The 27,543-nt window shown below is 50.8% G+C and overlaps 2 protein-coding genes across 9 annotated transcripts in view; both read left to right on the top strand.

Annotated features, from left to right (window-relative positions):
* The first annotated feature begins 5,152 nt into the window (after nucleotides 1–5,152).
* On the top strand, nucleotides 5,153–19,665 carry LOC104677103 (left-right determination factor 1). 2 transcript variants are annotated; one of them, XM_030936080.1, is made up of 5 exons: nucleotides 5,153–5,968; nucleotides 16,820–17,180; nucleotides 17,944–18,190; nucleotides 18,335–18,574; nucleotides 18,861–19,665. In XM_030936080.1, exons 1-5 carry the CDS (start codon nucleotides 5,963–5,965, stop codon nucleotides 19,222–19,224), a joined length of 1,218 nt encoding a protein of 405 aa, XP_030791940.1. In that variant the 5' UTR covers nucleotides 5,153–5,962; the 3' UTR covers nucleotides 19,225–19,665. The 2 variants fall into 2 exon arrangements, with proteins under 2 accessions (XP_030791940.1, XP_010380369.1); XM_010382067.2 differs by lacking the exon at nucleotides 5,153–5,968 and having other exon boundaries at nucleotides 16,931–17,180; nucleotides 17,944–17,972; nucleotides 18,075–18,190.
* A 2,959-nt stretch (nucleotides 19,666–22,624) lies between these two features.
* TMEM63A (transmembrane protein 63A) overlaps nucleotides 22,625–27,543 on the top strand; it is a 37,472-nt gene continuing 32,553 nt past the window's right edge. The window contains exon 1 of one of the 7 annotated variants that reach the window (XR_004058734.1): nucleotides 22,625–23,037. The gene's annotated coding sequence lies outside the window, so the exon portion shown is untranslated. Of the gene's footprint in view, nucleotides 23,038–23,099; nucleotides 26,145–27,543 lie in introns of those variants that run through there. The other 6 variants (XR_004058733.1, XR_004058736.1, XR_004058735.1 and 3 more) reach the window with 6 other exon arrangements.

Below are 27,543 nucleotides of genomic sequence, written 5' to 3'. Positions count from 1 at the left end.
GAAAGGAATCATCTCGTCTATCTACCTCATTTTACAAAAAAATTGAAATCCAGAGAAGTTCACCAAGCTTCCACAGTGAGAATGCACATCTTTCAATTCATTCAACAAACATTGACAAAGTATCTACCGTAATACCTCATTGTGCTGGTCATTGTTCTAGGCACAGGGACATAGCAGAAAACAGATTAGACAAATTTTCTGAGCTCCTGGAAGCAACTCTCCAGCAGGGAGGCAGTCAATACACAGTTAAAGAGGTGGAGAAGAAAATTTTAGATAGTACTAAGTACTATGAGGAAGATAAACCAGAATGATAAAGAGAGATAGTAATTGGTAGAGGCAGGAAGGAACATGCAGTTATGTATGCACGGATAAGAGAGGCCTTTCTGAGGAGGTGACATCCAATCCTGAATGATAAGAACGAGTTAATCTGCAAAGGTCTGGGCAGAGACCCTTGCAAGTAGAGAGAACAGCTTGTGCAAAGGCCCTGAAGTGCAACTGGCATGTCACGTTTGGGGAGAGTAAAGAGGCCTGTGTGGATTGTTCTCAGGGAGCAAGTGAGGGGAGGAGGAGAGGTAGGACCTGAGGTAGAGCAGGTGAACCTGGCCCAGGTCAGTTGGGCTTTAAGGACATGTGAAGAAATTTGAAACATGTAATAGGCCGGGCACGGTGGCTCAAGCCTTTAATCCCAGCACTTTGGGAGGCCGAGACGGGCGGATCACTAGGTCAAGAGATTGAGACCATCCTGGCTAACATGGTGAAACCCCGTCTCTACTAAAAAATACAAAAAAACTAGCCAGGCGAGGTGGCGGGCCCCTGTAGTCCCAGCTACTTGGGAGGCTGAGGCAGGAGAATGGCATAAACCCGGGAGGTGGAGCTTGCAGTGAGCTGAGATCCAGCCACTGCACTCCAGCCTGGGTGACAGAGCGAGACTCCGTCTCAAAAAAAAAAAAACAAAACAAAAAAAAAACATGTAATAAGAAGTCATTGGAGTTTTTTTTTTTTTCTAATAGACTTTATTTTTTAGAGCAGTCTTAGATTCACAGCAAAATTGAGAGGAAAGCACAAAAAATTCCTATATACTCTCTCCCCCTACATGTATAAACTCCCCGACTATCAATGTCCCCACCAGCCTGGTACAGTTGTTAAATTTGATGAAACTACACAGACACATCATTTTGTTTGTTTGTTTGTTTTTTGAGACAGAGTCTTGCTCTGTCACCAGGCTGGAGTGTAGTGGCGCAACCTTGGCTCACTGTAACCTCTGTGCCCCCCAGGGTTCAAGTGATTCTCCTGCCTTAGCCTCCCAAGTAGTTGGGATTACAGGTGCCCACCGCCACACCCAGCTAATTTTTGTATTTTTAGTAGAGATGGGGTTTCACTATGTTGGCCAGGCTGGTCTCGAACTCCTGACCTCAGGTGATCCACCTGCCTTGGCCTTCCAAAGTGCTGGGATTACAGGCGTGAGCCACCGCGCCCGGCCACAGACACATCTTTATAACCCACAGTTCAGAGTTTACCTTGGGGTTTGCTCTTGGTGGCGCACATTTGATGATTTGAACCAATGTATAAAGGCATGTGTCTACCAGTACAGTAACACACAAAGTAGTTTCACTGCCCTAAAAATTCTCTGTGCTCTGCTGGTTCGTCCTTTCCTCCTCTCTAGCCTGTAGCAACCACACATCTTTTTACTGTCTCCATAGTTTTGTCTTTTCCAGAATATCATATAGTTGCAATCATATATATGGCCTTTTCAGATTGACTTGTTTCACTTAGTAGTATGCACTTAAGATTCCTTCATGTCTTTTCATGGCTTGACAGCTCATTTCTTTTTAGCATTGAATAATATTTTATTGTTTGGATGTATCACAGTTTATTTTTCCATTCACCCAATGAAGGACATCTTCCAAGTTTTGGCAATTATGAATAAAGCTACTATCAACATCTGTGTGCAGGTTCTTGTGTGGACATAAGTTTCCAGCTCATTTGGGTAAGTACCAAGGAGCGTGATTGCTGGATCATTTGATAAAAGTATGGTTAGTTTTGTAAGAAACTGCCAAACTATCTTCCAAAGTGGCTGTGCCATTTTGCATTCCCACCAGCATGAGTGAGAGTTTCTGTTGCTCTGCCTGTTGCTTCATCAATGTTTGGTGTTGTCAATGTTTTGGATTTTGGCCATTCTAATAGTTATGTAGTGATAGTTCATTGTTGTTCCCCACTGACATATTCCTTAATGACATATGATGGTTAGCATCTTTTTTTTTTTCTATCTGTCGCCCAGGCTGGAGTACAATGGTGTGATCTTAGCTCACTGCAACCTCCACCTCCCGGGTTCACACCATTCTCCTGCCTCAGCCTCCTGAGTAGCTGGGACTACAGGCACCTGCCACTACACCTGGCTAATTCTTTTGTCTTTTTAGTAGAGACGGGATTTCACCGTGTTAGCCAGGATGGTCTCGATCTCCTGACCTCGTGATCCACCCGCCTTGGCCTCCCAAAGTGCTGGGATTACAGGCTTGAGCCACCGCGCCCAGCCAATGGTTAGCATCTTTTTTTGGTTTTGTTTTCTGTTTTGTTTTTTTGAGACGGATTTTCGCTCTTGTCGCCCAGGCTGGAGTGCAATGGCGTGATCTCGGCTCACTACAGCCTCTGCTTCCTGGGTTCAAGCCATTCTCCTGCCTCAGCCTCCCAAGTAGCTGGGATTATAGGCACCCACCACCGCACCTGGCTAATTTTTTGTATTTTTAGTAGAGAGGGGTTTGGGCCTGTTGGCCAGGCTGCTCTCAAACTCCTGGCCTCAGGTGATCCACCCGCCTTGGCCTCCCAAAGTGCTGGGATTACAGGCATGAGTCATCGCACCTGGCCGGTTAGCATCTTTTTATATGCTTTCTTGCCATCTGTATATCTTCTTTGGTGAGGTATCTGTTCAGGTCTTCTGCCCATTTTTTAATTGGGTGGTTAGTTTTCTTATTGTTGGACTTTATGCGTTCTTCAGGCCAGGCACGGTGACTCACACCTGTAATCCCAGTACTTTGGGAGGCCAAAGCAGGAGGATAACCTGAGGCAGGAGTTCAAGATGGGCCTGAAACCCACCTACAAAAAATACAAAAATTAGCTGGGCACAATGGTGCACCCCTGTAATCCCAAGACTTTGGGGGGCTGAGGTAGGAGGATCACTTGAGCTCAGGTGGTTGAGGCTATAGTGAGCCATGGTTGTGCCACTGCACTCCAGCCTGGGCAACAGAGTGAGACCCTGTAAGACCCTACTTCAAAAATTCGAAAAAAAAAAAAAAAAAGAAAGAAAGAAAAAAGAGTTATTTGTATATTTTGAATAACAGTTCCTTATCAGCTATGTCTTTTCCAAATATTTTCTCCCCATCTGTGGCTTTTCTCATTCTCTTGACAGTGTCTTTTTCTTTTTCTTCTTGAAAGGTATGACTGAGGGAATGACAGTGTCTTTTGCAGAGCAGAGGTTAATTTTAATGAAGTCCAACTTTATATCAATTATTCCTTTCATGGGTCAAAAAATGTCATTGCCAAACTCAAGATGATCTATGTTTTCTACTATGTTCTCTTTTTGGAATTTTATAGTTTTGTGTTTTATATGTAGGTATACGATCCATTTTGAGTTAATTTTTGGAGAGTTTTGATTAATGGAATATGTTTTCTGATTAAAGTTTGTCACAGACCACTGTTGAATCTGAGGATGGAGAATGGGAGCAGGAGGAGGCAGTTGCAGTTGCTCTGGCAGGTGATGGAGAGTCATGAATGGGTATAAAATGTGTTTTGGAAGTGAGACCAAGATACCTGCTGGGGACTGACTCTGAGGGATGTGGGATAGGAAGGAATTAAGAATGTGCCCTGGCCGGGCACAGTGGCTCATGTCTATAATCCCAGCACTTTGGGAGGCCGAGGTGGGCAGATCACCTGAGGTCAGGAGTCCGAGACCAGCCTGGCCAACATGGTGAAACCCTGTCTCTACTAAAAATACAAAAATTAGCTAGGTGTTGTGGCATGCGCCTGTAATCCCAGCTACTCAGGAGGTTGAGGCAGGAGAATCGCTTGAACCTGGGAGGTGGAGGTTGCAGTGAGCCAATATCTCACCATTGCACTCCAGCCTGGGCAACAGAGCAAGACTCTGTCTCAAATAATAATAATAATAATAGTAATAGCAACAACAATAAGCCCCAGGGCCGGGCGCCGTGGCTCATGCCTGTAATCTCAACACTTTGGGAGGCCGAGGTGGATAGATCACCTGAAGTCAGGAGTTTGAGACCAGCCAGACCAACATGGTGAAACCCCACCTCCACTAAAAATAAATTAGCCAGGTGTGGTGGCACATGACTGTGATCCCAGTTACTTGAGAGGCTAAGGCAGGAGACTTGCTTGAACTTGGGAGATGGAGGTTGCAGTGAGCTGAGATCATGCCATTGCACTCTAGCCTGGGCAACAAGAGCAAAACTCTGTCTCAAAAATAAAACAAAAACAGAAACAAAAAACAACAGAATGAGCCCCAGGTCTGGAGGCCTGGCTGGGTGTACTGAGATGGGAACAGGTGGCAGTGGAAGGGCATTTGGGTAGATGGTTCTGGTGCCCAATGGAGAGGCCAGGCTGGCGGTGGGAGCCTGGGAAACAGCTGTGAATGGCTGGCCTGTAAAGTGGCACTTGGTATAGAGGAGAAGAGAGAAGCAGGCTCTTTCTATGACCTCTGGCTGTTTGCAACACGCACTTCACACCCTGGGAACCTTCTGGCCAGGGGTTGGAAAGAGAGTGAGACACTATTAATTAATTCACGGTACTGACTGGGTGTGGACCAGGGGAAGGGGGATCAGTAGGGGCAGACTGAGGGCAAAGCCCTCAGACCTATTATCCCTTTGCAAACACAGACCTCTTTCCTGAATGTAGATTTCCAATGGGTTCAAGAATTTTGCTGGGGAAATAAAATAATTGGGCAATCAGCCAGAATAAAGCGTATGTGGATTGGGAGACTGTTTACAATGTACTGTTGCCACCTCAGGAGGGAGGGCAGCCCCGTCCTTTGTCATGCAGAGGAAGGAGCCTGGCCTCCTAGGCCTGTGGGTGGGTGGGGGTGGGGGATCTGGCTGGTCTGCAGGATGTGATAGGGCCCAAAAGGCCAGGAATTGTGAAGTCATCCTGAAGCCAGATCTGCTGTCCTGTTGGGCAAAGGGGCAGGGAATGGGAGAGCGAGAGGAAGCTCACCATCCTGACGGAGGGCCCAGCCCTGGGACTGAACTTGAGGACATGATGCAGGGAGGAGGCAGATGAGTAGTGGGACCTTGTGCCCTCGGGCACCATCCTGCCCCTGATAGGCCAGGATGTGACCCCAACCAGAGGCCAGGTTGCCAGGGGAGGGCCATGGGAAAACATGGGGGTCAGAGGTCATCCTGGGGCCTCCATGGGTGGGGCGAGCTGGACTCAGGCCTGGGCTCTGAGGTCAGCAAAGCTATGAGTCCAGGAGTGGAGTGGCTTCTAAGTCAGAGCCCAGCATCTGGGGTCTCCAGGGTGGCTTTTGTCCCCTCCCTGGGCAGGGGCAGACACTACTGAGAGTGCTCAGGAAATGCCAAAGGCCAGTCCAGGTGTCTTGGGCTGCTCCAACCCACACCGTCCACCTCCCTGACCCCAGGCCTGGGGGCCCATGTGGTTTCCAGACATGCCCTGTGTGGGCCTTCACTGTTGTCCTTGAGTAGCTCAGACTCCCATGAGGACAGTGGTGAACAAGGCAGGAATAAAGACCCATGTTTCAGGTCATCCAGCCCCTTCCTGGCAAGAGTGAGAGTTCTGAGTTCAGTCTCCAGTGTGCCACTCACTAGCTGTGTGGCCCTGGACAAGTCGCTGACCCTCCCTCTGATAGGCCGTCCACAAGTCAGTTGGTGAAGCCGGGAGAGGCTGGATTCCGAAAGAGCTGGACCTTGTTGCCCAAGATGGCTCCGTGTGGTTGGCTGGCATGCAGGTAATCTTCACTACGCGCTCGGGGCATAGATAGAATTGATGCCCCCATCTCATAGATAAGGAAGCTGGCACTGGCAGATGATGAATTCGTCCAAGATCACCCAGCTAGGATTACTCCTCCCCTGCCCCCCATAGTGCTCTCGTTAACAATCTGCAACCTTGGGCAAGGATCTTAGATGCTCTGGGCCTCCTTTATGAAATGTCAACAATGCCTTCCTCTCAGGGCATGGGGGACAGTGAAGGAGAAAAGTGAAGCGAGGGGAGAAACCAGGCTTCCTGAAGGTGACTGCGGAACCAGCCACTGCAAGGGCAGCTCGGGCACCTGCGGGTTCCGAAACTCGCCTTTGAGGAGTGCCTGCCTGTCCCAGGTCCCTGAAATGCACCTGTACTTCCTGTTGTTGAGGTTGCCCCTGTCTCCTCAGGTTCATTCAGGATACTGAAAAGGGGCAAAATCATCAACAAATATTTGCTTAAGTAATTGAAGAGAAGGGGAGGCCGGAAGAGGAGTTTATGGAGATGGAAGGCTTCTAGAAGTTCCTTCTTCAAGGCAAGATTTGAGGACAGGGACTGGTTTATGTGAGTGTTTTTTTTTTTTTTTTTTTTTTTGAACTTTTTTTTTTTTTTTTTTTTGAGACAAGTTCTCCCTCTATTGACCAAGTTGGAGTGTAGTGATGCGATCTTGGCTCATTGCAATCTCTGCCTCCCGGGTTCAAGCGATTCTCGTGCCTCAGCCTCCCAAGTAAGCTGGAATTACAGGCACCTGCCATCACACCTGGCTGATTTTTTGTATTTTTAGTAGAGACAGGGTTTTACCATGTTGCCCAGGCTGGTCTCGAACTCCTGACCTCAGGTGATCTGCTCACTTTGGCCTTCCAAAGTGCTGGGATTACAGGTGTGAGCCACTGCACCTGGCCTTCTTTGTCATTTATCAATCCTGGAAAGTCTTTTCTTTAAAAAGGGAAAGGAGATGTTTTTGGATGGAGCCACTGGGAAGCAGCAGCTTTCAGGAGGTGTGGAAGGAGGGAAAGTCGAGGCCAAAGTGTCAGATGTGGAGAGAGTGGCAGGAGCAGCCATCAATCATGAAATCACTTTTACTCTGGCACAAGGTAGTGTGTAGCTGCCACAGAGATGTGGTGGAATCAAAACACCATCTAGGTGTTTTCCCCAGCAGGAAGTGGTTCACTGATAGGCAGAGCTGAGGTATGACTTAAGCCACAAAGAGAACAAACAAACCAAGCCTAACTGCATGAGCCTGGGCAGATGGGGGCAGCTCCCCACACAAAGGGCAGGCCTGGATCTAGGGAGATCGGGAAGCCAGTGGCACCCACTTCATCTGCTAGGGGACAACTTGCTTCTGTTGCTGCTGGGTGGTGTTGAAACGCTGGGCTGGACTGTGGTCGCTCAGGCAGGAGATAGATGTCCCATTGAGGCCCTGGGGCTAGGAGGGCAGAGTGTTGGTGGGATAGGTCCCTAAATAAAGGGGACATAGGTCCTCTTATAATTTCCACCTCCAGCTCTCTGCATGCCTGAGGGTATTTCCTGAAAAGTTTGTATACAATGACTGCAAATAATCAAAATGAGTAACTGTAGAAGAAAATCAGAGGTGTAAATATTAGAAACGAGGAGTAGAGTTATCACTACTAATTAGCAAATGACTTTTTTTCCTTCCCACGAAAGCAAACAAATCCATCTCTACACACTCTACTTCTGCATGGTTTTGAATTTTAAATAAATGGAATCATATTCATCTTTCATGTCTGGCTTCTGTTCAATGTTCTGTTTGTGACATTTGCCAATGTTGTAGACAGTTTTGGTTCATTTTCTTTGCCACAAAGTATTCCATAAGACTACACTACATTTTATTTGTGCTTTACAGTGTTGATGGATATTTTTGGTGAGTTGCTTCAGTTTGGACTCATAAACAATGCTGCTGTATCATCAATCTTATGCATGCATTTCCAACTGAATGAAATGACTGTGCCTTTTTTCTTTCTTTCTTTTTTTTTGAAATGGAATCTCACTCTCTTGCTCTGGCTGGAAGTGCAGTGGCATGATCTCGGCTCACTGCAACCTCTGTGCCGCCCCCCCGGGGGTTCAAGCGATTCTTTTGCCTCAGCCTCCTGAGTAGCTGGGATTACAGGCACCCGCCACCAGGCCAGCTAATTTTTGTAATTTTAATAGAGATGGGCTTTCACCATGTTGGCCATGCTGGTCATGAACTCCTGACCTCAGGTGATTCGCCTGCCTCGGCCTCCCAAAGTGCTGGGATTAGAGGCGTGAGCCACTGTGCCCTGCCCCTTTTTGTTTTTAAGAGATAGGGTCTTGCTCTGTTGCCCAGGCTGCTATATTGCAGTGGTGCAATTATGGCTCACTGTAACCTAGAACTCCTGGGCTCAAGCAATCCTCCCACCTCAGCCTCCCGGGTAGCTGGGAGTACTACAGGTGTGTTCTACCACACCTGGCTGATTTTTTTTTTTTTTTTTTTTTTTTTTTTTTTTTTTTTTTTTTTTTTTTTTTTTTTTGAGGCGGAGTCTCGCTCTGTCGCCCAGACTGGAGTGCAGTGGCGCAATCTCGGCTCACTGCAAGCTCCGCCTCCCGGGTTCACGCCATTCTCCTGCCTCAGCCTCCTGAGTAGCTGGGACTACAGGCGCCCGCCACCTCGCCCGGCTAGTTTTTTCTATTTTTAGTAGAGACGGGGTTTCACCATGTTAGCCAGGATGGTCTCGATCTCCTGACCTCGTGATCCGCCCGTCTCGGCCTCCCAAAGTGCTGGGATTACAGGCTTGAGCCACCGCGCCCGGCCTTGATTTTTTTTTATAATAGACATGAGGTCTTGCTCTGTTGCTGAGGCTGGTCTTGAACTCCTGGCCTCAAGCCATCCTTACACCTCAGCATCCCAAAGTGTTGGGATTATAGACATGAGCCGTGTTGCCTGGCCACTGGGTCTTAAGTTTACGTGGTATCGTGAACTGTAGTAAATACTGCCGAGTTCTCTGTGTGGTGTAGCACTTTACGCTCTCACCAGTGATATTTGAGAGTTCTCACTGCTCCAGATATTCATCAAATTGGTTTTATTCAACATCCATTATTATTATTATTATTATTATTATTATTTAGAAACAGGGTCTCACTCTGTCACCCAGGCTGGAGTGCCGTGGCACAATCATAGCTAACTGCAGCCTTAAACTCCTGAGTTCAAGTGATCCTCCTGTCTTAGCCTCCTGAGTAGCCAGGTGCACACCACCACACCTGACTAATTTAAAAAAATTTTTGTAGAGATGGGGGTCTTGCTATGTTGCCCAGGCTGGTCTTGAACTCTTGGCTTCAAGCAATCCTTCTGCCCTGGACTCTCAAAGTGCTGGAATTTAAGTCATGAGCCACCATGCCTGGCCCGTTCTCAATTTTTTTTTTTTTTTTTTTGTCACCCAGACTGGAATGCAATGGTGTGATCTCGGCTCACTGCAACCTCTGCCTCTTGGGTTCAAGCGATTCTCCTGCCCCAGCCTCCCAAATAGCTGGGATTACAGGCGCACGCCACTACGCCCAGCTAATTTTTGTATTTTTAGTAGAGACGGGGTTTCACTATGTTGGTCAGGCTGGTCTTGAACTCTTGACCTCGTGATCTGTCCGCCTCAGCCTCCCAAAGTGCTGGGATTACAGGCGTGAGCCACCGCACCCAGCCCGTTCTCGATTTTTAAAAACTTCTATTATGGATTCTTCCTTACCATGATAAAATGTATTTAGCTCAACCATAAAGCTCATACTCAATGGGTAAATAGTAAAGGAGTCCTATTAAAACCAGGAATAAAACAATGCTATCCACTGTCATCACTTTTACTGACTATTGTTGTAGAAAAGCTACTAACTAATGGAGTTAGACATAGAAAAAAGAAAAAAAAACCCAGAGGAATAAACTTTGAAAAAGAGGAATTAAATTATTAGTAGCAAATATTAAGATTTTGTACCTAGAAAATGCAAGAAATCAACTAAGAACTATTACAAACAATAAGAAGTTCCAGTCAAGTCTTCTATGTACCAATTTTGAACTCAGTTTACTGGAATGTCTTATTGTTTGTAAGAAATTTGAAGAAGACTTCTATGTACCAATTGGTACCATAGCCTCAAATCTTCAGGCTGGGCACAGTGACTCATGCCTGTAATCCCAGCACTTTGGGAGGCCTAGGCTGGTGGATCACTTGAGGTCAGGAGTTCAAGACTATGAAACCCTGTCTCTACTAAAACTAAAAAACAGCCAGGTGTGGTGGTGTGTGCCTGTAATCCCAGCTACTTAGAGGCTGAGGCAGGAGAATCACTTGAACCTAGGAGGTGGAGGTGGCAGTGGGCAGAGATCGTGCCACTACACTCCAGCCTGGGTGACAGAGTGACTCTGTCTCAAAAAAAAAAAAAAAAAAGAAAGAAAAAGAAATCAGGCCTGGTGCGGTGGCTCAAGCCTGTAATCCCAGCACTTTGAGAGGCCAAGACGGGCAGATCACGAGGTCAGGAGATCAAGACCATCCTGACTAACACGGTGAAACCCCGTCTCTACTAAAAAATACAAAAACTAGCCGGGCGTGGTGGCCGGTGCCTGTAGTCCCAGCTACTCGGGAGACTGAGGCAGGAGAATGGTGTGAACCCGGGAGGCGGAGCTTGCAGTGAGCTGAGATCCAGCCACTGTACTCCAGCCTGGGTGACAGCGAGACTCCGTCTCAAAAAAAAAAAAAAAGAAAAAGAAAAAGAAAAAGAAATCAAGTCTTAATGACGCAAACAACACTTAAGCAGTGTGATGGTATTAAAAAAAATCCCATCTCCAATACAAATTAAAAGCAAACTACCCAGGAGATGATTTAACAAATTATATATAAGATGTTTTAACAAGTTATATGCAAGACATAAGACAAACAAGAGGAAAGGCAAACTGTGTTCTTAGATGAGAAAATGCCAATGCTTCCTAATCTGTGAATTTAAAATAATTCAATAAAAACATTAGAGTATGACTAAAAAACAGCATAAACAAAGTATAAAACACAAATTATACATGGGAGAAATATTTGCAATGCATATAACAGAGAAAAGGCTAATGTCCCTGATATAGAAAGAGTGTCTACAAATCAGTAAGGAAAAACAACTCAATAGAAAATTGACACAAGATATGAACAAACAGTTCTCAAAAGCAGAAATATAAGCTGAGCATGATGGCACATACCTATGTTCCCAGCTTCTCCAGAGGTTGAGACAGGAGAATTACTTGTGCCCAGGAGTTCGAGACCAGTCTGGGCAACACAGCAAGACTTCCTCTCTATGAAGTATAAAAAATTTTGTCTGGGCACGGTGGCTTATGTCTGTAATCCCAGCACTTTGCGGGGCTGAGATGGGCAGATCACCTGAGGTCAGGAGTTTGAGACCAGCCTGGCCAACATCGTGAAACCCCATTTCTACTAAAAATACAAAAATTAGCCAGGCGTGGTGGTGGGTGCCTGTAATCCCAGCTACTTGGGAGGCTAAGACAGCAGAATCTCTTGAACCCCAGAGGAGGAGAATCTCTTGAACCCAGGAGGTTGGAGGTTGCAGTGAGCTGAGATTCTGCCACTGCACTCCAGCCTAGGCAACACAGTGAGACTCCATCTCAAAATAACAACAACAACAACAATAATAATAATAATAATTCAGCTGGGTGTGGTGGTGCACATCTATGGTTCCAGTTACTCGGGAGACTGAGGTGGGAAGACCCCTTGAGCCCAGAAGGTTGAGGCTGCAGTGAGCTGAGATGGCACCACTGCACTCCAGGCTGGACAACAGAGTGAGACCCTGTCTCAAAAAATAAATAAATAAAGATAAAATAGAAATGTGCAGATGAGGAACAAAAAGAGACTGACATTCTTCCATATTCCCTTTCCTATCTTTTGAAAGTTGTGCTATTTGTATTAATTACAAACAAAAACAAAACAATTCAGTTTCAACACCAGAAGACAAAAAAGAAAAAGGAGGCCGGGCGCGGTGGCTCAAGCCTGTAATCCCAGCACTTTGGGAGGCCGAGACGGGCGGATCACGAGGTCAGGAGATCGAGACCATCCTGGTGAACACGGTGAAACCCCGTCTCTACTAAAAAATACAAAAAAAACTAGCCGGGTGAGGTGGCGGGCGCCTGTAGTCCCAGCTACTCCGGAGGCTGAGGCAGGAGAATGGAGTAAACCCGGGAGGTGGAGCTTGCAGTGAGCTGAGATCCGGCCACTGCACTCCAGCCTGGGCGACAGAACGAGACTCCGTCTCAAAAAAAAAAAAAAAAAAAAAAAAAAAAAAGAGAAAAGAAAAAAAAGAAACAATGCTAACACACAATTTAAAAAATTTAAACATTTAAAAAATTAGTAACAGTAAGAGAGACTCCTACTATTTATTGAGCACCTAGTGTGTACCAGGAGGCTGTGCTAGGCACTCTGTAGACATCTCCATTAACACAAACACTGCAAGAAAAATACATTATTCCCATTTTATAGGTGGAAACGTATTGAAGAATGTGGAAAACCTGCCAGTGGCTGGGTGTGGTAGCTCACATTTATAATCCTAGCACTTTGGGAAGCCAAGGTAGGAGAATGGCTTGAGGCCAAGAGTTCAAGACCAACCTGGCCAACATAGTGAGACCCTGTCTCAGAAAAAAAATTAAAAAATATGGCCAGGCGTGGTGGCTCATGCTTGCAATCCCAGAATTTTGGGAGGCCGAGGGGGGCAGATCACTTGAGGCCAGGAGTTTGGGACCAGACTGGCCAACACGGTGAAACCCCCGTCTCTACTAAAAATACAAAAAAATTAGGCATGGTGGCAGGCGCCTGTAATCCCAGCTACTCAGGAGGCTGAGGCAGGAGAATCGCTTGAACCCAGGAGGCGGAGGTTGCAGTGAGCCAGGATCACACCATTGCACTCCAACCTGGGCAACAAGAGTGAAACTCCCTCTCAAAATAAATAAATAAATAAAAAAGAATAATTAAAAAAAAATTTTTTTTTTGAGATGGAGTCTTGCTCTGTTGCCCAGGCTGGAGTGCAGTGGCGTGATCTCCGCTCACTGCAAGCTCCGCTCCCTGGGTTCACACCATTCTCCTGCCTCAGCCTCCCAAGTAGCTGGGACTACAGGCGCCCGCCACCGCGCCCGGCTAATTTTTTAAAATGTATTTTTAGTAGAGACGGGGTTTCACCGTGTTAGCCAGGATGGTCTCGATCTCCTGACCTCGTGATCCGCCCGTCTCGGCCTCCCAAAGTTCTGGGATTACAGGCGTGAGCCAACGCGCCCGGCCAATTAAAAAAATTAATTTGAAAAAGTAAAAGAAAACCTGCCAGAGGCCACACAGCTAGTAAATGTGAGTGGCATAGCAAGGTTTGAACTCGCTCTTGCCAAGAAGGGTGTCATGCTGGACCCCCAAGCAGGCAAGCTGGGAAGGTACCACCTTGGAGAGACCAAAGAAAAGACCCAGAGACAGCAGGTGAGACACGAGCTTTATTCAAGGGACTTACGCACAGGGGGAAGTCCAGGAGAGGCAGGTTGGACAAGAGCAACCGCTGCTATTTGTGAAAAGCATGCAAATTATGTAGAAATCTTTACATTGCAACTTTTGTTTGTTTGTTTGGTTGGGTTTTTTTGAGACAGAATCTCACTCTGTTACCCAGGCTGGAGTGCAGTGGTGCAATCTCAGCTCACTGCAACCTCTGCCTCCCGGGTTCAAGCACATCTCCTATCTCGGCCTCCCGAGTAGCTGGGACTACAGGTGTCCTCCACCAAGCCCAGCTAATTTTTGTACTTTTGGTAGAGTCAAGGTTTTGCTATGTTGGCCAGGCTGGGCTCGAATTCCTGACCTCAAGTAATCCACTCACCTTGGCCTCCCAAAGTGCTGGGATTATAGGCGTGAGCCACCATGCCCAGCCCAAAACCTTCACATTGCAACTTCCATCTAGCAACCTCTACTTAGCAGCCTCCACCTACCTCAAAACAATGGACCTCTGTTCCTTGTACAGACTGTGTTTCAAGTAACGGGCCAGGGGCCTGATGTTCTTCATAGTTAAACGGAATGAAACATCCAGGTTGGCCGTTCCCAGGGTCCATAGCTTGGAACACTGAACAAACATCACCAAGAGACAGAAGGTCCTTGCCAGGCCATGCTTGAGTTGTTGGTGTCTCGCAAGATGTGCCCACCATACAAAGGCGCTGGATGAACTAAAACGAGTCCCTATTCCTGGTTTGTTTCCCACCCTCCTCAGCCCAGATGGAGCCCCAGGGAAGGCCCCCCATGATGCCAGAGTCTGAGCTACTCTGGGAGAAGAGGAAGGGCCCACACAGGGGGTGCCTGGAACCACCAAGGAGCCACATGGGCCCCCAGGCCTGGGGTCAGGGAGGTTGATGGTGTGGGTTGGGGCAGCCCAGGACACCTGGACTGGCCTTGGGGCATTTCCTGAGCACTCTCAGAAGTATCTGCCCCTTCCCAGGAAGGGGGCAAAAGCCACCCTGGAGACCCAAGATGCTGGGCTCTGACTTAGAAACCACTCCACTCCTGGACTGTTAGCTTCGCTGACCTCAGAGCTCAGGCCTGAGTCCAGCTCGTCCCCGTCCATGGAGGCCCCAGGATGACCTCTGACCCCTACGTTTTCCCATGGCCCTCACTTGGCAACCTGGCCTCTGGTTGGGGGTCACATCCTGGACCACCAGGGGCAGGAGTGTGGTCGAGGGCACAGGGCCACACTCCTCATCCACCTTCCTACCTGGGCCCCCTCCCCCTCTCCCCAGCATGGCCAGCCCACTGCCCTCCAGTGTCCTTAGTTCTGGGCCCAGGGCCAGGTCCAAATGTGCTCTGAGTCAGGGTAGGGATCACTCATTCCCTTGCCCCGCTCTCCTCCCATAGAAGATCTGGTTCTGGGTCCACTTTACCATCTCAAGCCCAATCTGGGCAGACTCAGGTGGGGATGGTTGGGGAAGCCAGGCTCCTTCTTCTGCATGACAAAGGGTGGGGCTGCCCTCCCTCCTGGAAACACTTCAGACCATTGTAAACAGTCTCCCAATCCACATTCGCTTTCTTTTTCTGACCTCTGGCTAGCGTTGCCAGATGTGAAAAATAAGGGCGAGGTGGCTCAAGTCTATAATCCTAACACTTTGGGAGGCCGAGACGGGCGGATCACAAGGTCATGAGATCGAGACCATCCTGGCTCTACTTTTAAGTGAAACCTCGTCTCTACTTAAAAAAAAAAAAAAAAAAAAAAAAAACTAGCCGGGCAAGGTGGCGGGCGCCTGTAGTCCCAGCTACTCGGGAGGCTGAGGCAGGAGAATGGCGTAAACCCGGGAGTCGGAGCTTGCAGTGAGCCGAGATCCAGCCACTGCACTCCAGCCTGGGCACTAGAGTGAGACTCCATCTCAAAAAAAGAAAAAAGAAATAAAAATATAGGACTCTGGTGAAATTTGAATGTCAGGTAGACAATGAAGAATTTTTTAGTATAATTATGTCCCAAATAGTGTCTTGTATTTTGTCTGGTAGCCCTACCCCTGGCTGATCACCCAATTGTTTTATTTCCCCAGCAAAACTCTTTAACCAGATCACAAATCCACATTCAAGATAGAGGTCCTCTGTCTTGGGGGATTGTCCCCCTGCCCCAGCCTAGACCTGATCACCTGGATTGAGACCACCTGACTCCCTTTAGGGCATAGGTCAAAACTAGGCTGTAAATAATTTGAGTGTGCCAAGAACTTTGTGAATTGCAAGACCTGACTTTATTTTATTTTATTTTTTTTTTGAGGCGGAGTCTTGCTCTGTCGCCCGGACTGGAGTGCAGTGGCCGGATCTCAGCTCACTGCAAGCTCCGCCTCCCGGGTTTGCGCCATTCTCCCGCCTCAGCCTCCCGAGTAGCTGGGACTACAGGCGCCCGCCACCTCGCCCGGCTAGTTTTTGTATTTTTAGTAGAGACGGGGTTTCACTGTGTTAGTCAGGATGGTCTCGATCTCCTGACCTCGTGATCCGCCCGTCTCGGCCTCCCAAAGTGCTGGGATTACAGGCTTGAGCCACCGCGCCCGGCCAAGACCTGACTTTATATGGACATTGATCATTAACTTTGTGAGCTTCAGGAAGTTGACACGTCTCTGAGCCTCAGTTTTTTTTTCAGCTCAAAAATTGGGAGAGGTTGCCGTGAGCCAAGACTGCGCCATTGCACTCCAGCCTGGGCAACAAGAATGAAACTCTGTCTCAAAAGAAAAAAAAATTGGGGGAGAAGGTAGCCTGGATATTCCTTTCAACTCTAAACTTTAATTCTGTGAACAGCAGGGATGAGGGAGAGGATGAGGCTCCTTCCTTATTGGACAAAACCCCATTGGTACTAAATGCTCCCAGGCTCCCTTGCCTAGGAAGGTCTCCCCAGAACAGTGGGAAGTCTAGTTTCACAGCTGGGGACCACCAGCTCAGGATCTCATGAGGCCCCAGGACCCTCTGAGCAGGGGCCCAGATGCTCATCCCTGCAGGCCGGATTGGCTCTTACATTGCCCAAGTCGTTCTAGTTCCTGTCGATTGGTTGGTTGCAGCAAGGAACAAGACTCTAGGTCCACTTACCAGCAACTGGGGGAACTGAGCCTCTTGCAGAGAATGAGAGCCCCATGTCTACTCTAGGAAATGAGCTTTTTAATTTAACTGGTCAGGCCTCAACCCACATTAGGGGTTCACGACCATTGTACAGACAGCCATACCCAGCTGTTCACAGCCCAGACAGACTTGTCCTATCTAGACAGCCCCTCCTCCCAGCTCCGGGACCTGTCTGGCTGTGAGCTCCTAGGAGGTCCCAGGGGTGTGACTTCCCTCCCTCCCTCCCCACTCCCTACCTCCTCCCTCCACCCCAGGCTATAAAGCTGCCCAGGCTTGGCTCTCAGCACATCCAGCTGCCTGACACCCTCCTTCAGCCATCTCAAGGGACATTCCCATTCTGCCCACTGCTCCTTCCAGACAGTGCCATGCGACCCCTGTGGCTCTGCTGCGCACTCTGGGTGCTGCCCCTGGCCGGCCCCGGGGCGGCCCTGACCGGGGAGCAGCTCCTGGGCAGCCTGCTGCGGCAGCTGCAGCTCAGCGAGGCACCCGTACTGGACAGGGCTGACATGGAGGAGCTGGTCATGCCCGCCCACGTGAGGGCCCAATATGTGACCCTGCTGCAGCGCAGCCACGGGGACCGCTCCCGCGGCAAGAGATTCAGCCAGAGCTTCCGAGGTGAGGCCCTCCCTCCCTGCTGCCCCTGGTCCCGTGGGGCAGGTCAGATGTGCCCACTCCGGTGGCGTCAAAGGGCTCCTGGCCTTGCAGAGGTCTGTGGGAGGCTGGGTGAGGGCCATGGTCTAAAGGGCAGTGAGGTGGGGCCGGGCCTGTGAGGATGGCAGGGCCTCAGCATGCAGTGGTGGACGCAGTCAGGACTCCCGGGGTCTGTTTTCATACTGCCACTCTGGTCTGAGCTCTACTTGGAGTATATTGCTTTAAAATCATCTCACAACCATTCGCTCATGTGGAACTGGGGTATGGCTATGTCTTGCCCATCTTCCAGCATTGTGAACATCAAAATAAGTCATTGTAAATAGAAGCGTGTTTGGGTAACTGGAAAATACTGCACTTAATTTAAGTAGACTACCTGGGTTATACTTGGCTGTCAGGGGTGCAGCTGGGCCTGAATCCTCCCGCAGCCTCTCACCTCCCTAGCTCCTCAGTGCGCAGAGCTAGACCCAAGGCCAGGCTAGGATTCTGCTCCCAGCATCTCAGCTGAGGCAAACTTGCTAGCCCAGGGTCCCACAGGTGCCCCTGCATGCTGGATTGAGATGATTACTAAACAAGGTCCAGATCCAAGGGAGATTTTTAAACTGGGTTTGCCCCAGAGATAGAACAGGGGCCGGTGTCTCCTGGCCTGGCTGCCAGCTCAGTGGCCCTGCCATCCTCAGAGCTCCCCTGGAGTCCAGGGAGGCTCCGCTGACCCTGCTCTTGTCCCCAGAGGTGGCCGGCAGGTTCCTGGCGTCGGAGGCCAGCACGCACTTGCTGGTGTTCGGCATGGAGCAGCGGCTGCCGCCCAACAGCGAGCTGGTGCAGGCCATACTGCGGCTCTTCCAGGAGCCGGTCCCCAAGGCCGCGCTGCACAGGCACGGGCGGCTGTCCCCGCGCAGCGCCTGGGCCCGGGTGACTGTCGAGTGGCTTCGCGTCCGCGACGACGGCTCCAACCGCACTTCTCTCATCGACTCCAGGTGGGGGTCGCGCGGGCGCGCAGGGCAGGGGGAGGGGGCTGCTCGGCCTGGCTTGGGGGCGGGGACGCGGGGGACGGGGCGGGGCCCTCGGGGCCCGTCCCAGTCCCCGCCCTCACGCGGCGCTGGGTGTCTGTCGTGTCTCAGGCTGGTGTCCGCCCACGAGAGCGGCTGGAAGGTCTTCGACGTGACCGAGGCCGTGAACTTCTGGCAGCAGCTGAGCCGGCCCCGGCAGCCGCTGCTGCTACAGGTGTCGGTGCAGACGGAGCATCCGGGCCCGCTAGCGTCCGGCGCCCACAAGCTGGTCCGCTTTGCCTCGCAGGGGGCGCCGGCCGGGCTTGGGGAGCCCCAGCTGGAGCTGCACACCCTGGACCTCGGAGACTACGGGTAGGTGCTGAGGGTTAAACTGGTGAGCCGGAATAAAGAGACAGAGAGGCAATTAAATTTGTTTTGAAATGGACAACTTTTCAGAGTGCTCTGGGAATGAATAAGACAATGTATACAATTCTTCCTCTGACTCTTAGGAGGTCCTCAGTAAATATCAGTTATTAATTTTCAAGTTATTTGTAGCTGTCTATCCTATATCACAAACATCCAGCTTTTTGAAGTTGAGAGATGGATCATAAATCTCCATCCCAGATGACTGCTGACCCTGCTCTCTTTGCCCACACAGAGCTCAGGGCGACTGTGACCCTGAAGCACCAGTGACCGAGGGCACCCGTTGCTGCCGCCAGGAGATGTACATTGACCTGCAGGGGATGAAGTGGGCCGAGAACTGGGTGCTGGAGCCCCCGGGCTTCCTGGCTTATGAGTGTGTGGGCACCTGCCAGCAGCCGCCGGAGGCCCTGGCCTTCAAGTGGCCGTTTCTGGGGCCACGACAGTGCATCGCCTCAGAGACTGCCTCGCTGCCCATGATCGTCAGCATCAAGGAGGGAGGCAGGACCAGGCCCCAGGTGGTCAGCCTGCCCAACATGAGGGTGCAGAAGTGCAGCTGTGCCTCGGATGGGGCGCTCGTGCCAAGGGGACTCCAGCCATAGGCGCCTGGTGTAGCCACCGAGGGACTTGACTTGTGTGTGTTTCTGAAGTGTTCTAGGGTACCAGAAGAGCTGGCGATGACTGAACTGCTGAAGAACAAATGCTCTGTGCTCTCTAGTGAGCCCTGAATTTGCTTCCCTTGACAAGTTACCTCACCTAGTTTGTGCTTCTCAGGAATGAGAATCCTTGGCCACTGGGGAGCCCTTGCTCAGTTTTCTCTATTCTTATTATTCGCTGCACTATATTCTAAGCACTTACATGTGGAGATACTGTAACCTGAGGGCAGAAACCCCAATGTGTCATTGTTTACTTGTCCTGTCACTGGATCTGGGCTAAACTCCTCCACCACTATGGACCTAAGACCTGGGGTTAAGTGTGGGTTGTGCAACCCCAATCCAGATAATAAAGACTTTGTAAAACATGAATAAAACACATTTTTTTCTGTAATTTTGTAATTTTCTATTTTATTTTAATTAATTATTTTTGAGACGGAGTCTTGCTCTGTCACCCAGGCTGGAGAGCAGTGGCCGAATCTCAACTCACTGCAGCCTCCACCTTCCAGGTTCAAGCGATTCTCATGCCTCAGCATCTTGAGTAACTGGGATTACAGGCATGTGCCACCATGCCAGGCTAATTTTTTGTATTTTTAGTAGAGATGGGGTTTTGCCATGTTGCCCACACTTGTCTGGAACTCCTGACCTCAAGTCATTCGGCAGCCTCAGCCTCCCAAAGTGCTCGGATTACAGGCATGAGCCACTGGGCCCGGCTGTAATTTTCCATTTTAATCAAAGCTCTGCAAATTGAGGAAGGAGCAGAAAGTTCTACAGAGATTAGGTCAACCTAATTGTAAAACTAAGGAAAGAGCTTGAGTTGGCCATGACTTGGTAGAGATCTTGGTTAAGTAATACGGGAAACTAGGATTAAAATGCTTTCAGGGCCAGCACCATGGCTCACTCCTGTAATCGCAGCACTTTGGGAGGCTGAGGTGGGCAGATCACTTGAGGCCAGGAGTTCAAGACCAGCCTGGCCAACATGGCGAGACTGCGTTTCTACTAAAAATACAAAAATTAGCTGGGCATTGTGGTGTGCGCTTGTAATTCCAGCTGCTCGGGAGGTTGAGGCATGAGAATCGCTTAAACCCGGGAGGCAGAAGTTGCAGTGAGCTGAGATCACACCACTGTATTCCAGCCTGGGCAACAGAGCAAGATTCTGTCTCAAAAACAAAATGAAATAAAATAAAAATAAAATGTATTCTGATTCTAGTATCTGTGGTGCCTGTCCTCTCAGAATTGATACAGAAATCTTTCTGTTCTTGACACTTTGACTTTCCTGGGCATAGTGATTGGGCTTTATTTCAATCCTACTTGCATCATAATAAAACCTGTGATCAAAATAATCATCTATACTTAGAGAAGAAAATAAAGCTCCAGAGGATCTGGAATTTATAGCTATAAGAGCTGTGCAACTGGGCGCGGTGGCTCACGTTTGTAATCCTGAGGCTTACCTGAGGTTGAGAGTTTGAGACCAGCCTGACCAACATGGAGAATCCCTGTCTCTACTAAAAGTACAAAATTAGCCAGGTGTGGTGGCACATGCCTGTAATCCCAGCTACTCGGGAGGCTGAGGCAGGAGAATCACTTGAAGCCAGGAGGTGGAGGTTACAGTGAGCTGAGATCACACCACTGCACTACAGCCTGAGCGACAGAGCGAGACTCTGTCTCAATAATTAATTAATTAATTAAAAATTAAAAAATAAAATAGTGATTTTACAAACACTTCACACAACTGACATAACAAAGGTTGTGGCTATCTCAACTCACATTCCGATCCATCAAAGCCTTCTCTTGATTTTGAAATAACCTTAACCTACTCGAGAACAAATTTAGAAATCCTTTCTTTCTCTGAAATCTTTGTCAGTGGCTCCAGCATTCTAATTACCAAGACCGGAACCTTGCACTTGCCTAGACCCTGCCCCAATGAATGGTGCCCCCACAGATCAGACGTGGGGGCACCATTCATTGAGGCAGGGAAGGGAGGAGGACAGGCAGGTGTGGGAGTGGGGAGTGGAAAGAAGATTGGACAGGGACAGTCTCAGGAGCCAACGGGGAGTCCAGGGGCCACACCCAGGACTCTGCAGATGGTCAGATGTGGAGGTAAGAGAGCAGGGAGGGGGGATGGCCAGGCCCAGCTTTGGAGGGACAAGGGCAGAGATTATACTGGGTGGGGGTGGGCACAGAGGAAAAACCCTGGGAAATAACTAGTGGATAGAGGTTTGGGGAGAGAAGGGGAAGCCAGATGGGACAGAAAAGAACTGAGAGAGGCAGGAAGAGACCCTCCCCACCCGACCCCTGGACAGCCACAGCCTGGCGCTAGAATCAGGGACAGGGAGGTAAGGAGGAATTTTTTTTTTTTTTTTTTTTTTTTGGAGACAGAGTTTTACTCCTGTTGCCCAGGCTGGAGTTCAATGGCGCGATCTCGGGTCACTGTACCTCTGCCTCCCAGGTTCAAGCGATTCTCCTGCCTCAGCCTCCCTAGTAGCTGGGATTACAGGCATGTGCCAACACACCTGGCTAATTTTGTATTTTTAGTAGAGACGGGGTTTCTCCACGCTGGTCAGGCTGGTCTCAAACTCCCGACCTCAGGTGATCCGCCCGCCTCGGCCTCCCAAAGTGCTGGTATTACAGTCATGAGCCATGGCGCCCGGCCATAAGAAGGATATTTTTATACAGTTACAGAAAAAGATGAAAGCTCAGAAATGGAAGAGAGGTCGGAGAACCCGCAAAGCCGTGCATGTGGGGAGAGGACTGCTCAGAACTCAGAGTGGTTTGGTGCTAGAAAGGACCTGAGAGGGAAGCTTTGGTCCAACCACTCGTTTCATAGATAGGGAAACAGGGGCCTGCGGATGGGGTGGTTTGCTCCTTGATTCCCAGGGCTCGCGGTCCTCCCCGAACCCAGCCCCGCTTCCTGCGCAGCGCCCAGCAGTCCCTGGCGCGGCGGACTTGCGAGCTTGCGGTCCAGTTGTAGAGGCCACCGGCTTCCGGGAAACATCTGGCTCCGGGCCGCGAGGCATGCCGCGCTCTCGTAGCTGGGCTGGAGTAGGTGCCCTTGGCGGCCCTGGCTGGGGCAGTAAGGGACTTGGCCCTAAGGAGCGTTGGAAATGCTGCGACCCGCCCCCACATTTTTGCCCGAACGAAGACCCTCCGGGCTTTCACGGTCCGGCCTTCTACAGCGGCGGGGGAGCCGCGGCCTCTCGCAGGGCGCTCCGCGCGGTCCCTGACTGCCCGGAGCCGAGGTGCAGGCTGAATCCTGTTGAGCTCCCCATGCTACCACCCCGCCACCTCCACTCTCCTGGGGCGGGTCTAAGAGCTCTTCGCGGAAATTCAAAGCACCACCACCAACGTTTGCAGATGCTCTCTCTGCGCTGCGACCACCCTGTGCTTGGCCCAGGTCTCCCGGAGGCGTCCAGAGACTGGGCTCGTGCAGGGGGGACGGAAGAGGGTGCGCCCCAACGGATCCCTTCTCAGCCTCTGGACTTGAGCTGGCCGGTCCGGGGCTTGCAGACCTCCGGGAGGACCTGCGGGGCTAAGCGACGATCAGGAGGCCAGGCCAGGGCAGAGGACCGCCGAGGGCCACCGCGGAAGGCGCAGTCGGCTGCGTCCAGGCTCGCGCCGGCGCGGGCAAAGGCTCCAAATTGGGCAAGCTGTGGACGCAGCTCTGCGCATGTGCAGGAGGCGCTGGAGTTTCACTTTGTAACTTTTAAGTGGTCGGAACACGCCCCGCCTGGCTGGGTCCCGCCAGACACGCCGCCGCCGCAGGTACAGGGGACAGGGGGCGTGAAGGGGGGAAACGCGCCCTTCGCCTTTCCCGGGACGTGCGGGGCGGGGTCCACGTCGGGGTGCGCGCCAAGTGTCCGGTTCCGGAACGGCTCCCAGCCTCCGCAGACACCAAAGCCCCCGACCCCAAGCAGGGGTTGACGACGCCGGATTGGGTGGGAGGAGAGGGTCAGGGCAGGGGTCGCCGCGCCCCCATTCCAGCCCTGCGTTCCTCGGGACTTTCTGGCGGCTTTTCAGGACTTCCCTCTCCGAGGCTCCGACTTTTCGCTTTCAGGACTGGTACCACCTTCACCATCCCTCTCTTTGGGATTTGTCGGCGGAATCCGACCTCTCACCTAACTAGGAGCGCAGCTCTGGGCTCCTCCGACCCTAGACGAGGCCGGGCCGGGAAAGGGCCAGGCGTCCGAGTCTCCTGACGCCAGGAAGGCAGAGGCCACCCTCGGGCTGTCCCAGGGTGACCACTTCCTGCAGCCTTGGCGGAGTCCTGAGGACGAAGGCTGGGGACTCGGGAACTGGGGGGAAGGGCGGGGGCGGGACAGGTGAGGTGAGCTCTGCTAAGAAACCAAATCCGCAAAGGTTCCAGCACCTGATAAGAATAGCTGCCTGAGGCCCTGGAGGGGCCTTGGTCATTCAGCCCCAGGCAGGTGGTGCCCTCTTCAAGGGCAGGGGTGGACAGCGTGGTGGACCCCTTGACCCTCCCCTGACACCTGTCAGGTCATCCTCAAGTCTGCTGTGCCTTCAGGGGGATATGAACGGAAGCCGGAAGCCGAGGCTCCTTTTCTCTTCACACACCCCCTTCCTTTGTTTAGTATGGGGGCAAAGGTCTCTCCTAGCTGTTCATTGGGCTCTAACCGAGAAGACGTCAGGTGGGGTCCTGCCCTTGTGTTTCCCATTAGCTGGAGGGGTGACTTAAAATAAAGGCAAACAGCTTCTAATTGCTTGCTAGGGCCGGTCCTGGACTAAGTGCTTTACAGGTGTTTGGGGTCTGTGCCTCCCAACAGCCCCGTGAGAGAAAGTGATCACTCGCATTTCCAGGCCAAGGAAGCCAAGGCATGGAGTGGTTAGGCTGCTTGTCTGAACTGCGTGGTGCTGAGACCCTAACTCCAGAGCCTGCTCACATAATCCCTGAGCCACACTGCCTCTCATTTCAGCCAGGGGCTGTGTCATTTCTTTTGTGCTCCAGGGTAGAGGTAAACAGTTGTCTGGGTTACTGGGTCCTGTTTGGTGTTGCCATAACGTTTACTCTGCAACCTTATTCTGCATCTGAAAGACCAGAGTTAGCTCCTGAGGCAGAAGGCCTGGAGCAGCTTGTAGTTTTGCTATGGTCATCACAGGATTGAAAGATTTGGTGATGATAAAATTACCCTGAATTTGTACGGGCCTTCTTGCAAGAACCAACAATATCCATATACTTCCTGCAGCATTGTGCTGGCATTTCTAGAGCTTGTCAAGTTGGTCACCAGGCCAGTCTTTGCTGCCAATGGAGACTGGGCAGTGGGTTAGCATAGGTGGTTTACTTTGGCAAGTTCAGACAGCTGTTGGATTTAGCCATCTCCCACTGGCCACAGTCAGATGCTTGCATGCACATGGGTTGAACTTTGGGTTGGGAGCGTGAAGTCACCTGCTGCCCACTCTGGCTTTTGGGCCTCAGCAGTAATTCTTGGCTTTCCTACCCTCAGCATATTAAGTGGGAATAAGGGGATGAATGGAGAATTTCTGGAAGGCACAGATAAGTGCTAGGCGTTCACATACATCTAGGATGACTGAATATTCCCTGGGGTTCTCAGCCAGGCGGTGCCACTGCAACCACAGTGCCTAGCTGCTGGTTTGGCCTCCTCCACATAGCTGCCAACTGGGTGCTCCCCTCCCCCTGCCTTCTCCTCAGTCTGGCAGCGCTGCTTCATGGTGTCTGTGTTCTCAGCTGCCCGTGCACAACATGCCTGTTTGTGAAGATGCAGAGGAGCTGTTCTGTTGAGAGCCAGAGGGATGGAGCTGTTTCAGTGGGATCTGGACTTTACATGTCTAATGGGCAGGCACAGGCTGGGACTGAGCTGAAGGGTCTAAGAGAGACTGTGGATCCCCAGAGCTGTGCCCTAACCTGGGTGCTCATCGGAGAGGGCAGACAGGATTGGCCACCTGAACTTACCTCCATCTCAGGCTCATAGTATTTGCTAGCCACCTCCCTGAGTTCTTATCAGACTTTGTCAAACCACCCTGGGAAGCCTATTTGGCAAGAGACAAGTGACTTAGAGGCATAACTGGGGCTGGAGGGGGAAGAGGAGGCACAGGTATTTCCCTTCGCGGAGGCCTCTCTCCTTCTCTGCAGTCCTGGTGAGGGTTTGCCACTCCCAGCACCACCACAGCACCCTCCCCTTCCCAGGGACAATGCTCCCTCTGTGAGCATTTTATGGGATGTTTTTTCTTTCCACTTCACTTCTCAAGCCTTCCTTGTTCATGCTGCTGTGTTCCTTTTTCCTAATTCTAGCTCTTGGGGAACCTTGGGGAGCCTCCCCAGTAGCACTAGCCCTTGGGGCCCAGGTGAAGTCCTTTGCTTGGGGTCCTACCATGAGCCCACAGCCTCCAGGGCTTCTGTGGGAGAGGGCTGCTCCCCTAGCCCCAGCAGGTCCTTGAGTTATTGGTGAAGAGGAGAGAGGCTGGGTCCGCAGGTGGTGCTGGCTGAGGAAGGAGGAGTAGGGTCACACAGAGGAGCACTAACGGATGGAGAGCCAGTTCTGGGAGTTTGGGGAGAGATCCAGGCAGGAGGGAGCCCACTGGGCAGAACGTAAAGCTCCATATGGGCAGCATGCATACACGGGTGTGTGCTGGAGGGTTTCCATCCAGACCCCTACACTGGAAAAGGGTGGCTCCCATGTGATGCTGGGTGTCTGTGATCCTTCAGGAAAGTCTACAGGCTGGTACCCCAGGACTTCCTGGTCAGGAAAGCCCTGCAGGAAATGAGTGTTAGTTCTGAGGCCTGGCCCTTCGCCGCTTAGGAGGTACTGGGGCTGCTTTTGCCTTTGCCAGAGACAGCTCCAACTGAGGACCTCCCCAACGGGTCCATCCACAGTCCTTCCTTCCCCTAGCATCTGGTAAGTGTGGGGACAGGAAGAAGGAGGGGTAGGTGGTGGCCTCAAAGTGTTGGGCTGGGGTGTTCCATTGGGCGGTACCACTGGGTGGGGTTTAAAGGGAAGCCAAGAACATCTGTGTTCCAGAGGTCACTCTTGTGGCTGTGTTCAGAGCCAGCAGCCCCATGACTCTGGCATCACAACCCCTACTACCTCCAGCCATTACCAAGTCTCTTAGAAGGTTGAAAAAGTGACTTGGCTCTCTGGGGGATGCTCCCAGGCTCTTGGACTTTCCACTTATTCACCCTTCCTATACTTCCTGTCGTGTGTGTATGTGTGTGTGTGTGTAGGTGTCCATGTGTGATTGTCCCCAGCACTGCAGGCCTAGGGGTTACCCAACATACCCCACCAGCACTACTGGTATCCAAACATCTGTTTGGGTTCTCTATATCTTTTCTTCTTGTTCTCAAGATCTTTGTCCCTATAACAGCTAGAAGCACCAGACTTAGCAGAAATCCCCTGGGAATTCTAGATTTACCAAATTTGGGCAGATGGGATCTTAAGCAAGTCCAGGTTGAACATGTGTTCTGGCCCTTCAGCCACAGCGTGAGAACTTGGACACTAACTCCCGGGCCTCAGGTGTCAGGGGACAGACACTGGAGATTTCTGTTAGCTTCACCAGGGGCACCAGGAGCCTCAGGAAGGAAAAGTCAACAACCCAGCCTGGAGCAGTGTTTGCTTTGGAAATGCTGGGCCTTGCAGTTAGACTGATGGTACCCAGGAGGGGTATGTATGTGTGAAAGGGCAGAGCTGGCAGACCCAGAGGTCCCTGAGAAGGCCTTGGAACTCCTGACTCCCTCCCCCTCCCTACCCTAGACCACCCCCTTTGCTTTCTCCTCTGTGGCAAAGTAAAAAGAGAACTGGCATCTGAGAGTCAGGACACTGGGTTTGGGATTCAATTCTGCCCTGACCAGCTCCTTAACCTTAACCTTGGGGCAAGTTATTAAACCTCTGAGGCTTAGTTTCCAAGTATAGCAGATGGACCCATCTCTGAGGTCCCAGCTCTGACATTCTGTGAGCAGTGGGAGTGAGGTGTTGTCTGTGGTTCGTGGATGGACCATCGTGAATACTTGGATGTTCCCTTCTTCCCTGTTTATCCCTGTATTTTCCTCTTGCCTTTGTGTGCCTTTCTCCCTCTCCCCTGCCTGTACTGCAGATCTGCCAGTGGCTTCTGCAGGAGTGACTTTCCCAACATGAGTCCTTGAGGCTAGAGGAGCTTTAGGACTTCTTAAGTCAGCAGCTGCAGCAACTCTGTCCCTCCCTTACTCCATGTCACCCCCTCTGGGGATCTGCCCACTGTGTCCTGGATGAGCCATCCACTCTGACCATCTGATCCCCCGAGATTGTCCCATAATGGAGCCAT

The sequence above is a fragment of the Rhinopithecus roxellana genome, chromosome 8, assembly GCF_007565055.1.
Source record: "Rhinopithecus roxellana isolate Shanxi Qingling chromosome 8, ASM756505v1, whole genome shotgun sequence".
Classification (NCBI taxonomy): domain Eukaryota; kingdom Metazoa; phylum Chordata; class Mammalia; order Primates; family Cercopithecidae; genus Rhinopithecus; species Rhinopithecus roxellana.
The sequence above is the reverse complement of the archived record's forward strand: the minus strand, read 5'-3'. Positions and strand labels throughout refer to the sequence as shown.